The 14,664-nt window shown below is 35.7% G+C and overlaps 2 protein-coding genes across 6 annotated transcripts in view; both read left to right on the top strand.

Annotated features, from left to right (window-relative positions):
* Positions 1-14,664, top strand: part of LOC100932913 (olfactory receptor 14I1-like) — a 110,587-nt gene that overhangs the window by 70,420 nt on the left and 25,503 nt on the right. The window lies entirely within an intron of this gene.
* LOC100929615 (olfactory receptor 14I1-like) lies at positions 9,790-10,743 on the top strand. The gene has a single exon (XM_003774609.3). It carries the CDS (start codon positions 9,790-9,792, stop codon positions 10,741-10,743), a length of 954 nt encoding a protein of 317 aa, XP_003774657.3.

Here is a 14,664-nt window from a genome sequence, read left to right as displayed (position 1 = left end):
AATCTTCTTATTGCAATGGCTTACACAGTACTACCCCCATTCATGAACCCTATCATTTATAGCTTGAGAAACCAGAAGATCAAAGTTGTGTTGATTAAGATAATCCGAATGGCTTTATTCCTCAAGAAGGATGTGTCTAGCCCTAAGAAAATTAAGAGGACAAGGAATGCATAGCTAGGGTATTGAATATGCTTTAAAATGGCATAACAGCTACATTTAAAAAATGAAAAATGAACCTTTTTTCTCCCCTTTGATTCACAAAAAAAAGAATATCCTCACAAAAATTAAAGCTAAGACAATGCATGGAAATGAATGACTGAACCATTTTTAAAGATTTATAATATGTAACAGGTGATGATATTTATGAATTAATCCATCCAAACATGAAATCGTTTTGCTTTAATTCTATAAGTAGAGATCTGAAAATTTACTGGAAATAGTGAATTCCCATCATATGGAGAATGGATGAACAAATTGGCATATTATATAATGGCCTATTATTGGTCTCTTTAAACATGAAAGAGAGAATAAAAGAAACCTGAGGTAACTGATGCATAGGGAATTGAACAGAACTGGGAGAACCATCTAGCAATGACTGTAGCATCAAAAAGGAAAAAAAGTAGGAAAGATAATTGTTTGATGCAATGACCAAATGTGGCTTTAAATGGCTGATGAATAAGCTTGCTAATTAGACAGATGATGGACTCTAAAGATAGAGAATTAATCCTGTATTTCCAGGCATAGACAATGTGTGGATATGATTTTCTTTTTCATTCTTTTTTGGAGTAAATTTTAAAATTTATTTTAAATTTAAATGTAAAACAAGAAAGAAAAAGAAAACATTGTCACATACACAGCAGAACATGAGAAGATTCAATATAAAACAAATTTACATTTCAAGAAAACCTATATTAAAAATGCTACACATTGTTTTGGAAACTGTCCAGCTTTTTTGTTATCTTTATTTTTCTTTTCTTCTTTACTGTCCACTTTCTTCTTTATTTTTCCTTTCCTTTCCACTATCTCCCAACCTTAAAAAAGACAATTAAGTGTATATACACATACATGTATAGATACAGATATTCAAACATATACACACATATATATTCATAAATGTAAGATGATACTATGCTTATTTCTATTTGTCATCTGTTCCTCTGAAGCTTGGTAGCATTTTCTTCATCAATTACATGTATATGTTCTCTTTGTGAATTTTTGCTCATGTTTATTGATATCTCATAAGACAAGAATGATTATTTAAAAATAAAAATAAATAAGTTCAAAGGTCCATACTTCTTTCCTTGTTTCCATTAAAAGTGAAATACCCTTTGTTGCTGGTGGCATTTTGTGCGTATAATAATTTGGGGCAATATAAGTATCAGGTCTTTAAAACCTTAGTCCAACATGACTGATGTAAGGAGAAAATGAAAGGTCCATTTTCTTTCCCAAAACACTGATATAATTCTCTTTGCAATTCAATCAATAACCTTTTAAAGTTTGAATTTCTTCTAATGCTCACATCATTTTTGCAATTCAGGACAATTTAGATAGAAAAGAGAGGTCTGTAGTCACCTTGAATGAAGAATGTCTGGGAGTGGGGTAAGGTTGTAGGAGGATAGGGATGGGTCTTGCCACAACAGCTACAGAAGCAGCAGGAGAAACAGGAATACTCAGTATATAGGGGTGGCAGAGCCACCTTAGAAAGAGATTTCATGAGATTCATATGTTGGCACTAGGTAGGATTTTGTGCCATTTGGTACTCCTTGAACACATTACACAGTTCTGGATTGTAATTGGGGGGACACAGAGATGCAGTCACAATTACTAAGAACAGGTGTCATACCCGGATAAGGACCAGAACACAAAGCCAGAGGACCAGACCTCTCCTTTGGATCACATTACTATGGAAGCACCAAAAAGATCCCCACACTGAGCTATAGAAGCTTAGATCAGCCATTCCTCTGGAACTGAACAGAGCTTAAACCTAACATAAAATGCGGTGTCAAGTAATAGTCTGGAAAAGGAAGCATACAATCACCATCACCACCACAAGTCTGATTAAAAAAAACCTTTTATAGTGACAGGAAAATGATCAAAAACTAAATAGATTTTTGAAAAGGAGATGAGGTAAAGCAAAAGAAGAATGATTTGGGGAGAAGACAGAGGGAAATTTACAATTGGCAATGATAACTGAATGGAATGAACTCGCTCTTAAAACTGAAATATAAAGAATAAAAATAAGCAATAAGATAAGAGAACTCACACTTTTGTGGGTGATATGATGATATACTTAGGGAACCTAAGAGAATTGGCAACAACAATGACAAAACCTATTTGAGACAACAAACCTAACAAAATTTTAGGAATAAAATTATTTAGTTGTGTCTGACTCTGTGTCCACATTTCGGGTTTTCTTGGCAGAGATACTGTAGCGGCTTGCCATTTCTTTCTTTAGCTAATTTTATAGATGAGGAATTCTTCCTAATTTTAGGCCTGGAACTCTACCCACTATATCATCTAAATGTTCTATAAAATATAAAATAATAAACTCACACAAATGATTGTCATTTCTATATGTTAGCAACAAATCCAGCAGAAAGAGAGAAATTCCATTTAAAATAATTGTAGGCAGTGTAAAATACTAGGAAGTCTGCCAAGAGGCACACAGAAACCATACGAACACAGTTACAAAATACTTTTCACATGGATCATATCTAAAAAATTAGAAAAATATTAATTTTTGTGGGTAGGCCATGCTAATATAATAAAAGTGATAATTCTACTTAATAAATTTATTTACTTATTCAGCTCCATACCAATCAAATTACCAAAAAATTACAGAGTTAAAAAAAAACACCAAAATTCATCTGGAAGAACAAAAAATCAGCTATATCAAGGAAATTAATTTGAGAAGACACTACAGTCATTGTTCTTCCTCTGTGGTTGGACTGAGAGGGTCATGGCATTACAAATATTGAGAAAGTTCATTTGAATATTCTGTCCATTATGAATCTCAGGTCATTTTCTGAAATAGATACAGAATCAATGAACTTTATATATAATAAAGTAAAATAGCTCATAGGAGTTTTCTTGGAAATATCTTGTTGGAATCCTTACAAAGTGTTAAGTCATTAAAGTTGATAGAGACAATAGTTATCTAATTTAGCATAGTTCAGTATGACTGATCTGATCCTAAGAGGAGATGTTATGGGTCAAACTTGAAACAAGGTACTAAGTAGAACTGATAGAAACAATATGAACAAATGTTCACACCTTTAGAGAGCTCATATAACCAAGAAGCTCTTAGGGCCAGAGAGCACTCTGGGAGGAAATCCATAATCCCACTTTCGGAGAAGGACCATAAATAGAGCTTCAGTGAGCCAGTCAAGTTAGTTCAGGAGAAGCCCTCTCTCGGAGGTGCAACCAGATTCATCCATCTCATCTCACACCACTGTGGTGGCTGGGCTTCTGCACTTCCCCCATTGACCCTAACCCTAACCCTGCACTGAGACCAAGGCTAGTCTGAAAGGCTCTCCAGAAAGCTGCCCAGCCCCAGGCAAGGAGACAAGACTTGGAAGAAGCACTCTGAGAGATTAAGAGCCAGAAGCCCTCTCTCAGAGGCAAGAGAGATTCATTCCATCTTCCACTTGGTGCTGGCTGGAGACTGAAGAAAGCAGAGGCAGAAGCAAAGGACAAAGCTGCAAGAGCTCTTAGAACCAAAGAGGGAGAGAGGCCTCTAAACTAACCGGGCTATTTTGAAGGACACAATAAAAGATCTGAACTTTTAGCACCTGGCTGCATTTGGGTGATTATTACTTTTAACTGAAACTAAGGCTGCCTCCAGAAAACCTCCCCAAGAAACCTGCTCTCAGAGAGAACCATTATATTTTAAAGAAGACCACCACAATAGCTAATTTCAAAGTTTATTTGTTCATACTTCAGACACAAGAACCAAGATCTCAGGTAAATTAATGTAATTTTAAATCCCCTCTCCCTCATGCTACTATGGTGAAGAAAAGGATACATTATATGTGGTCTCTAATCTGTTATATTGATCCACCATTCCCTTTCTTAGACAGTACCAGATGGTTTTGATAATTACTGCTTTATAATTTGTCTAGACTACCTTCATGGTTTTGTTTTACTTTTACTTCAATTTCCTTGAGCTTTTGTGCTTCTAGATTAATTTTGTTATTTTTTCTAGCTCTATAAAATAATTCTTGGTAGATTTGGTGATATGGCACTGAATAAGAAAATTTGTTTAGGCAGAATGATCATTTTTATTGCATTGATTCATTATCTATGAACAATTGAAGTTTTCCCCCCAGTTGTTTATAACTGATGTTATTTGTGTGAAAAGTGTTTTGTAATTTAGACTCCTAAGTATCTTATATTGTTTACAATTATTTTAAATATATTTTTTCTGCCTAAATATTTAAATATATTTAATTTTATCTTATGTCTTGAAACTTTGCTGAAGCTGTTAATTATTTCAAGTAGTTTTTAGTTGATTCTCTAAGATTCTCCAAATATATCATCTCCAAATATATCATCTGCAGAGTAAGGTCCCCTACTATTATAGCTTTTTAAAAAATTCCTTCTATAATTCACTAAACTTTTGCTTTAAGAATTTGAACATTATGTAATTTAGTACATATATATTTAATATTGATATTACTCAATTTACTATGATGCTTTTTATTATTTTTTTTCTTTTATTTAATAGCCTTTTATTTACAGGATATATACATGGGTAACTTTACAGCATTAACAATTGCCAAACCTCTTGTTCCAATTTTTCACCTCTTACTCCCCCACCCCCTCCCCTAGATGGCAGGATGACCAGTAGATGTTAAATATATTAAAATATAAATTAGATACACAATAAGTATACATGACCAAAACGTTATTTTGCTGTACAAAAAGAATCAGACTCTGAAATATTGTACAATTAGCTTGTGAAGGAAATCAAAAATGCAGGTGTGCATAAATATAGGGATTGGGAATTCAATGTAATGGTTTTTAGTCATCTCCCAGAGTTCTTTTTCTGGGCACAGCTAGTTCAGTTCATTACTGCTCCATTAGAAATGATTTGGTTGATCTCGTTGCTGAGGATGGCCTGGTCCATCAGAACTGGTCATCATCTAGTATTGTTGTTGAAGTATATAATGATCTCCTGGTCCTGCTCATTTCACTCAGCATCAGTTCGTGTAAGTCTCTCCAGGCCTTTCTGAAATTATCCTGTTGGTCATTTCTTACAGAACAGTAATATTCCATACTATGATGCTTTTTAGAAAGATGTAGCTTCCCTCCATATCTCTTTTATTTAGGTTTGTTTTGTTCTTGCTTAATCTGTAATCACCACTGTTTCCTTCTTCACTTCATCTGAAGCAGGACAGATTCTTCTCCCTTATTTTAATTGTGTGTCTCTTGCTTTCAAATGCTTTACTTGTAAACAACATATTGTTGTATTTTGGTTTCCCTTTTTTATGGGGGAAGAAGTCATCCCATTCACATTCATTCAATGCATTTCTCTGCATTCTCTGCATTTCCTTCCATCCTACTTTCTTCTGCTTATACTTCTTTCTCTTTATAGTTTGTCCTTCCTCTCATCTGTTTTGATTCTGACTACTGCCTTTTAAAAAAAATCTGCCCTTCCTTTTTATTATCCCCCTCCTCTTTCTTTTTTTCCCTTTACCCTCCTACTTTCCTGTTTAGCAAAAGAGGCCTAAAAAAGGAATGTTAAATAATATAAATTTAAAAAATGAATTAGGAATTATGAATAAATGAATTAAACATTTAAAAAGCATATTCATTGTGAAATCCCATTATCCTGTGAAAATTAGCCTATCATACTACTCACATCTTATTATTTGCATCTATTCCTCTCTCTGGACTCTTTGACTGGAGAGCGGAGCCATACTGCTTTTTTTCCCCCTGGGGGCACCCAACACAGTATTCGTTTAATTTTCTACAAGTTGCATTGCCTTTGCATTTTTCCTTTATCCCTTTGTGCTAAGTGCTGTTTCTCCTTCATCTTCCCCTACTCATTACTTTACACTTAACAGAGTTCCTGACATATAAGAGGCATTCAGTAAATATTTATTGACTATTGATTAAGACACTTATGGACTGACAGACTCCCAATAGCCTATACTTATGTGGCTGATATTTTAATAAGACTAAAGGGAGAACTTTTTTCATTGGATTGTTTATAAAATAGATTCTGCCCTAATTATTCTCAACGGATGGGCGAAAAAATTCATAGCAACTCAGAACATGATGATGTTGATCTTGAATACTCTGGTGATTTCATAGCACCTTCTACAAAATATATTGGGCAATATATTTCACCAAGTTCTGTATTATAAAACACCAAAATCTCCAGAGTGATAGCAGGTTCAGAGGTTTAGACTTGAGTACCTTGACATATTTTTGAGTCTGCCCATCAGAATGGAATAAATTGATGAGGAATGAGATAATGTCCAGATTATGTTTAGAAATGTAAGTAGATGGAGAACTGTGACAAAGGCAACATATACTGGAAAGTATGCACATCAGAACGAATAATTCAGGTATTTTCATTGTGATTGTGATTATTTTTCTTTGTGACATGACTATGCTCAGGTGCTTAATGTATGAAGTAATGATCATGGGGATGATTTCTCTGTGATTCGTTTGTGTGTGTGTGAGAAGTGGTTTGGTGGCAGTACAGATAGTATGGTGGGCCAAAATTAAGTAAGACCTTAATCTGAATTCTACTTCTGGCTTTTCTGAACGGTATAATCTTTTCAGCTTTCCTCTGAGAATATGTTCATTCTTCCTGTATGTATCAGTTGTACATGCTTATTTACTTGCTTTTTCTTCTCAGTTAACTCTAATTTCATAGAGATCAGGGATTTCTTTATCTTTTTTTTAAAATCCCATGCTTACCACAGTATTTGGGACATAATAGACAAATACTTGTCCGTTTACTGCAAGTTGACTATGCATAAGCTTTAGCCTCTCTGACCCATTACCATACCTGTAACATGTGCATAATATTATCTTTGTAACTTAGCCTTGTTGAGGCTCATCAGAGATACTCATTTGAGTGATGATAAAAAAAGGAATTTATTAGATAGGGATTTTCACCCTGAAGAACAAAAAAGGCCTCTGCTAGCCATTCAATTTTGGGGGCAGAAATGGGACATCTATTACTTTTCTAAAAGCAAAGTCACAATTGTGGACAGTCTTAGCAAGAAGGAGGAGCACATTAGAATAGTAAAGTGTTGATCAATTGCTTACTTTTAAACTCAGAATCAGAGATTTTGAAATGCCTGGCAAATGCATAAAGAAAAGGACCCCAGAGATAAGTAGTAAAGAAAACAAATAAAGATATGAAGAATATTCCCATTTTTTCATTTTTTTTTAGTTTAAGGTTATGACATAAATCAAATAATATATAGATATTATTTAAGATTATATTTAAGATATAATGTATATATGTAATCTATGGCTGCACAAAAGAGAAAGAAGAACATCTGGGCGGCACATCCCAGGAGGGACAGGGACTGAACGCCACATAAGGAATTCACAATGAATTTAGGAAATGTAACTGAGATGGTCCCAATAACCAAGCAGAGTAATTAAGCAGTTAAGTAGCACCATAAAGAGTGCTGGACCTGACTTCAGGGAGACTCAATTTCGTGAGTTCAAATCTGGTCACAGACAGTTAATTGGCAATGTCATTCTTGGCAAGCCACTCCTGTGTGCCTCGGTTCCTTATCTATAGAATGATCTGGAGAAGTAAATGGCAAACCAATCCAGTAGCTTTGCTCAGAGAACCCCCAATGGGGTCATAGAGAATCAGAACTGAAAAAATGACTGAACATCAAGAGAGTAAGCTACTGTTTCTAGTATTAGTTTCTAGTTTGCATTTTTTTTAAATAAGAGGAAAACTGCATTTAAAGTCAGAATAATTGGTTTCAGTTCTAACTTTACTACTAATGGTCTTTGTTACTTCATACAAAGCATTAAATCAGTGTGGGTTCTTCTTTACCAATCTATGAAATAAAATCATGTATAAAATTAGCTTAATTTATATGTTTGAATGTTTACAAAAAATGTTTGTACTTTTCTAAATACAACATATAAAATATGCAATAAAAATATGAATCTTTCCCTCACTTTAATCTTTCATTCTTTCTCTCTAACGAGATTTATATATATTTACATATATACTAATGTGTGTATACAAATATATGTATTTATGTGTGTATAAGTATATATATGTATATGAGTACAATGTGTGTGTGTGCACATGCTCACATGATGAAATCTATTTCCACCTTTAATGGTGATAGCTTTCTTTATTATCTTTGGGGTGGTATCATTCACTTTCCTAATGTTCATCCTGTATAACTTCCTCTGTATGGTTTACAGGGTTAAGTATTTTTTTTTATTATTATAGCTTTTTATTTAGAAGTTATATGCATGGGTAATTTTATAACACTGACTATTGCCAAACCTTTTGTTCCAACTTTTCCCCTCCTTCCCCCCACCCCCTCCCCAGATGGCAGGTTGACCAATACTTGTTAAATATATTAAAGTATAAATTAAATACAAAATAAGTATACATGTCCAAAGCATTATTTTGCTGTACAAAAAGAATCGGACTCTGAAATAGTGTACAATTAGCCTGTGAAGGAAATAAAAAATGCAGGTGGACAAAAATAGAGGGATTGGGAATTCTATGTAGAATTTTTAGTCATCTCCTAGAATTCTTTCTCTGGGTGTAGCTGGTTCAATTCATTCCTACTCCATTGGAACTGATTTGGTTCATCTCATTGCTGAAGGTCTATCAGAATTGATCATCATATAGTATTGCTGTTGAAGTATATAATGATCTCCTGGTCCTGCTCATTTCACTCAGCATCAGTTCATGTAAGTCTCTCCAGGCCTTTCTGAAATCATCCTGTTGGTCATTTCTTACTGAACAATAATATTCCATAATATTCATATACCACAATTTATTCACCCATTCTCCAACGGATGGGCATCCACTCAGTTTCCAGTTTCTGGCCACTACAAAGAGGGCTGCCACAAACATTCTTGCAGATACAGGTCCCTTTCCCTTCTTTAGTATCTCTTTGGGGCATAAGCCCAGTAGAAACACTGCTGGATCAAAGGGTATGCACAGTTTGATAACTTTTGAGCATAGTTCCCAATCACTCTCCAGAATGGCTGGATGTATTCACAATTCCACCAACAATGTATCAGTGTCCCTATTTTCCCACATCCCTTCCAGCATTCCGCATTATCTTTCCCTGTCTTTCTAGCCAATCTGCCAGGTGTGTAGTGGTATCTCAGAGTTGTTTTAATTTGCATTTCTCTGATCAATAGTGATTTAGAGCGCCTTTTCATATGACAAGAAATAGTTTCAATTTCTTCATAAGAGAATTGCCTTTTCATATCTTTTGACCACTTATCAATTAGAGAATGGCTTGATTTCTTATAAATTAGAGTCAATTCTCTATATATTTTGGAAATGAGGCCTTTATCTTTGACTGTAAAAATGTTTTCAGGGTTAAGTATTTAAAACTCTGTTCCAGAATTATTGGATGCAGCTCTGTCTTCAGCTCATTTTGGCCTTAATATATAGTGTAATTTTGCTTTAGTTCAGGTAAAATGGGACAAAATAGTTTTCAAGTTATCTAAATAAGTATTTTAATTCTTATTCATTTTCAACATATTTTAACTGCTACTCATTGTTATTTGTTTTTAGTTAAATCACAGCACTGCAGCAGGATGAGTAACTTCTCAATCATCACAGAATTCCTCCTTATGGAGTTTTCCAGCTCACGGGAGCTGCAAGTCTTACATGGTGCACTGTTCCTGATGATTTACCTGACAGCCCTCCTGGGGAATCTTCTCACCTGTGCTGCAATTATCACTGACCCACACCTTCACTGTCCTATGTATTTTTTCCTGAGTAACTTATCCCTTGTGGATATTGGCAACATCTCTGTCACGCTTCCTAAATTCATTGTGAATTCTTTGCATGGTGTTCAGTCCCTGTCCCTCCTGGGATGTGCTGCCCAGATGTTCTTCTTTCTCTTTTTTGCAGCCACAGAGTTTGCTTTGCTGGTGGCCATGTCCTATGACCGTTTTGTGGCCATCTGCCAGCCCCTCCATTACAGCATCATCATGACTCCAGCACGTTGCCTCTGGGCAGCAGCTGGCTCATGGCTCAGTGGGCTTCTTTATTCAGCTGTACACACAGGGAACATGTTCCGGCTGCCCTTCTCAGGATCCAATGTGATCGACCAGTTTTTCTGTGATATCCCTCATGTTCTGCAAGTCTCAGCCTCTGATGTGCTTAATACTGAGTTTGCATTAATTGTAGTAAGTTTGTGCTGTGTGTCATGCTGCTTTGTCTTTTTAATTACATCCTATGCTCGCATCTTCAGTGTGCTCAAGATTCCTTCTGTGGAAGGGCGCTACAAGGCCATTTCAACCTGCTCCCCTCAGTTACTGATTCTCATCTTATTTCTTGTGTCTGGAATGATTGCAGTCCTTAGGGATGCATCAGACACATCACCTATCCAAAACCTTTTAGTTGCAATGGCTTATACAACAATACCTCCCCTGCTGAACCCTCTCATCTATAGCCTGAGGAACCAGAAAGTCATAGCTGCCATGGGCAAGATGATCAAAAGGATAGTTTTCCCCCACACTTCCTTGAAAATATTAAAAAGTTGAAAAGTATACATTTAGGTTGTCAAATGTGCGAGGTGATACATTAGGTAATTTAGAAAAGACACCAAAAAACAGCATCATCTAGGAAAATGCCTCATTAGGGGAAACATTACATTGGGCAGAATGAATTGGTCACTTATTTTAGCATAACTTGAACCATCTTGTAAGTGTTTATTGGCTATAGTGGAATAATCATGACACTAACCCATTGTCTCTGGGCAACATTGCCCTCAGAGGAATGGATGGAACATTCATTGATCCCCTGAGGGACCAGTAGATTAGCTTAACCAAAAGCAGCCATCAAGATGGTTGTGTTGTTTCTACTCTCCATATGAATCTTGTCTTGTACTTCCATTTCATGTTTTTGTTTCCCTTTATCTTTATGATGGTAACGATCTTCTCCTTCTTTGCATGTTGAAGACGTATTCCTCATTCCCAACAGATATTGCCAGATAGGCACACACACACATATACATACACATTCATGTAAAAGGCATGTGCACATAAACACACACATTTGCATACACATGTGTGTTTGTGTGTGCATGCTCTAGTTTTGTGGGTCAGAATTTAAACTTTTTGTTCCTTAATTCGATCATTTGCAACATGAGATCGTTGGCTTGATGATCTCTATATTGCCTCCATCTAAAGATTTTAGTTATTGGGACACTGATGCATTTTTGGTGGAATTGTGAATATATCCAGCCATTTGGGAGAGCGATTTGGAACTATGCTCACAAAGTTATCACACTGTGCATACCCTTTGACCCAGCAGTGTTACTACTGGGCGTATATCCCAAAGGGATTTTAAAGAAGGGAAAGGGACCCACAATGTGCAAAAGTGTTTGTGGCAGCCCTCTTTGTAGTGGGCTACAGAAACTGGAAACTAAGTGGATGCCCATCAGCTGGAGAATGGCTGAATATATTGTGGCATATGAATGTTATGGAATATTATTGTTCGGTAAGAAATGACCAACAGGATGATTTCAGAAAGGCCTGGAGAGACTTACACAAACTGATGCTGAGGGAAATGAGCAGGACCAGGAGATCATTATATACTTCAACAACAATACTATATGATGATCAATTCTGATAGACGTGGCCCTCTTTAACAATGAGATGAACCAAATCAATTCCAGTAGAGCAGTAATGAATTAAACCAGCTACACCCAGCGAAAGAACTCTGGGAGATGACCATGAACCACTACATAGAATCCTCAATCCCTCTATTTTTGTCCGCCAGCATTTCTGATTTCCTTCACAGCTTAATTGTACACTATTTCAAAGTCTGACTCTTTTTGTACAGCAAAATAACTGTATGGACATGTATACATATATTGTATTTAACTTACACTTTAACATATTTTACATGTATTGGTCAACTTGCCATCTGGGGGAGGGAGTGGGGGGAAGGAGGGGAAAAATTAGAACAAAAGGTTTTGCAATTATTAATGCTGAAAAATTACCCATGCATATATCTTTTTTTCATAATCACAAATATGAAAACTATATTAAATTGCTTATCATCTCAGGGAGAGGTAATGGATGGGAGGGAGGAAGAGAACTGGGAACTCCTGCGACATCAAGTTGTCCTGACAATCTAGCTCTATGGGAAAGGCAAAGTTAGATGATATATTTGGAATTACAAGTAGTGGCAGAGTTAAATGTATTAATACTTTAAAAAATTTGGATTGTTTTATTTTTTAATTTATAAAACGAGATACTAATGAGATGTTGTTATTCAGTCATTTTCCAATATGATCATATGAAAAGAATTTTTAGCTCATGGTAGATTAGAGAAATGAAATTAAAACCCCCGAACTCTGAGGAACTGTATCATGTTTACATGATAGAAAGGCAAAGTTACAAATGCAGGAAGGGATGTGGAAAAATAGAGATACTAATGTACTATTGGTTGAGTTGTAAACTGGTTACCCCATTCTAGGAAATAAATTGGAGCAATCCTTAACGATCTCTATAACTGTGCATAATATCAATTTCACTTATAGTGGCACTTCATAAAGAAATCAAAGAAAAAAGGAAAGGACTGATATTTACATATTTCCAGCAGTTGTTTTTGTGATGGCAAAAAATTAGATATTGAGGGAATGCCCATCAATTGAGAAATGGCTGAATTATTTGTACTATATATAGATTTTGATGCAATACTATTGTTCTTTAAGATAAGATTAGAAGGATGGATTTAGGGCAAAAAACCTATGTAGTAACTTAAATGATGGATGTAGAGTAAACTGAGCAGAATCAGAAAACAGGAATTTTAAAAAATTACTTATTTATTTTTAACATTTAAATTGTTGTGCCACAGTTCTCTTTTATTGTCCTGCCTCAGTTTTCCTAATTGTTCTGCCTTAGTTTCCCTAATTGGTTCTGCCTCAGTTTCACTAAATTGTTCTGCCTCAGTTTCCTTAACTTTTCTGCATCTGTGATGACTGCGTTAGCACCCTGGATACCTTAGAATCAACTGGAGTCAGCAAAAGCAAAAGTCCTTGATCTTTATTCTTTGTCTTTAGAAGTAGGATTGAACTGGATGGAAACAAAATCTCCCCCGACCTTCCTTCTTTGTCTCCCACCCAGAAGTGACCCTGGCTAATCTTACTCCACCCCCTAGTCCCTCCTACCGTTCTCTGTATACACCAATTATCGAGCCAGCACAGAATGGTGGGAAGGGCCATTTTCCAAGCATATGCTTATAGAGTATTGTTCAATTGGTAATTAACCATAAGTGCTCAGTTATCTGACCTCGGTGCATCGATTCAAGAGGTTCAGCCCTTTACATGCCTCAATCCCCTTAGTTGCAAACCCCTCCTCTGGTTCATTAAGATTGTGGACCATTTGCTCTAAGGTTATAAATTGTCAATATGAGACTCAAGATAAGGGGGAAATCAGACTTCCTGGCTCCTAACTCTTTCCATCCTCAAGAATTTATGGTCCTATCCCCTACCCTGTCATTGTTCTTCTTTATCCCAATTTATCAGAATGTCTGGTGTCTCCCACCACCCTGTCAGAACCAGACTGATAGTCCGTTCCCACTCTCTATGTTCTGACTCCGCCCCTGCTTTTGTCTACCCCTGTAGCTGAGCCATATGTGTATATATGTCATTGAGAACTTACATTCACCACTGGACACTTTGAGACGAGAATCCTGTCCAGTCAATCAGTTTAACTCTCCAATTAATAAAATATTAAAAACTCTCTAATCTCTATCTTACCTCATTTTCTCCAGAATTACAAAATAATAGAGTTCTAGCTCATCTTTCTCACTGCAGCCCTTCCCTTGGCCACTGGAAATGCTAACAATATGATATCAATGTGAAATCAAGCAAGAAATAGATCCATATTACCATTTCCCAAAAAGGAAGAAAAAATAAGAAAATGATAACAATTTATTTCAATTTGCACTTAAGAGATCCTAATTTCTTTCTTTGGAGGTAGATAGCATGATATCATGAGTTCATTTAAACTCATCTTGGATCATTTCATTGATGAAAGTAACTAAGTCTTTCACAATTACCATTGAATGTTGCTTTTACTGTGGACAGTCATTCTATGGTTTAGCTGACTTCACTTTGGAGCAGTTCATGGTTTTCTGAACCACTCCCTTCATCATTTCTCTTAGCACCATAGTTCTCCATCGCACTCATATGGATGGCTTGTTGTCATTCCTCAATTGATGGGCATCTCCTCCATTTCCAATTCTTTTCCCGAATAAAAGGGCATCTAAAATATTTTTGTACACATAAATCCTTCTCCTTTTCCTTTGATCTCTTTGGTGTACATACCTAAAAAAGGAATGTTTAATACAATTTTAAAAGTAAATTGGGAATTCTGAATAAAGGAATTAAACATTTGAAAATAATTCTTTGTGAAATCAAGTTAATCTGTGAGATTGACTTAACTATACTA

This window comes from Sarcophilus harrisii, chromosome 6 (assembly GCF_902635505.1).
Source record: "Sarcophilus harrisii chromosome 6, mSarHar1.11, whole genome shotgun sequence".
Taxonomy (NCBI): domain Eukaryota; kingdom Metazoa; phylum Chordata; class Mammalia; order Dasyuromorphia; family Dasyuridae; genus Sarcophilus; species Sarcophilus harrisii.
This window is presented reverse-complemented; position numbering and strand designations above follow the sequence as displayed.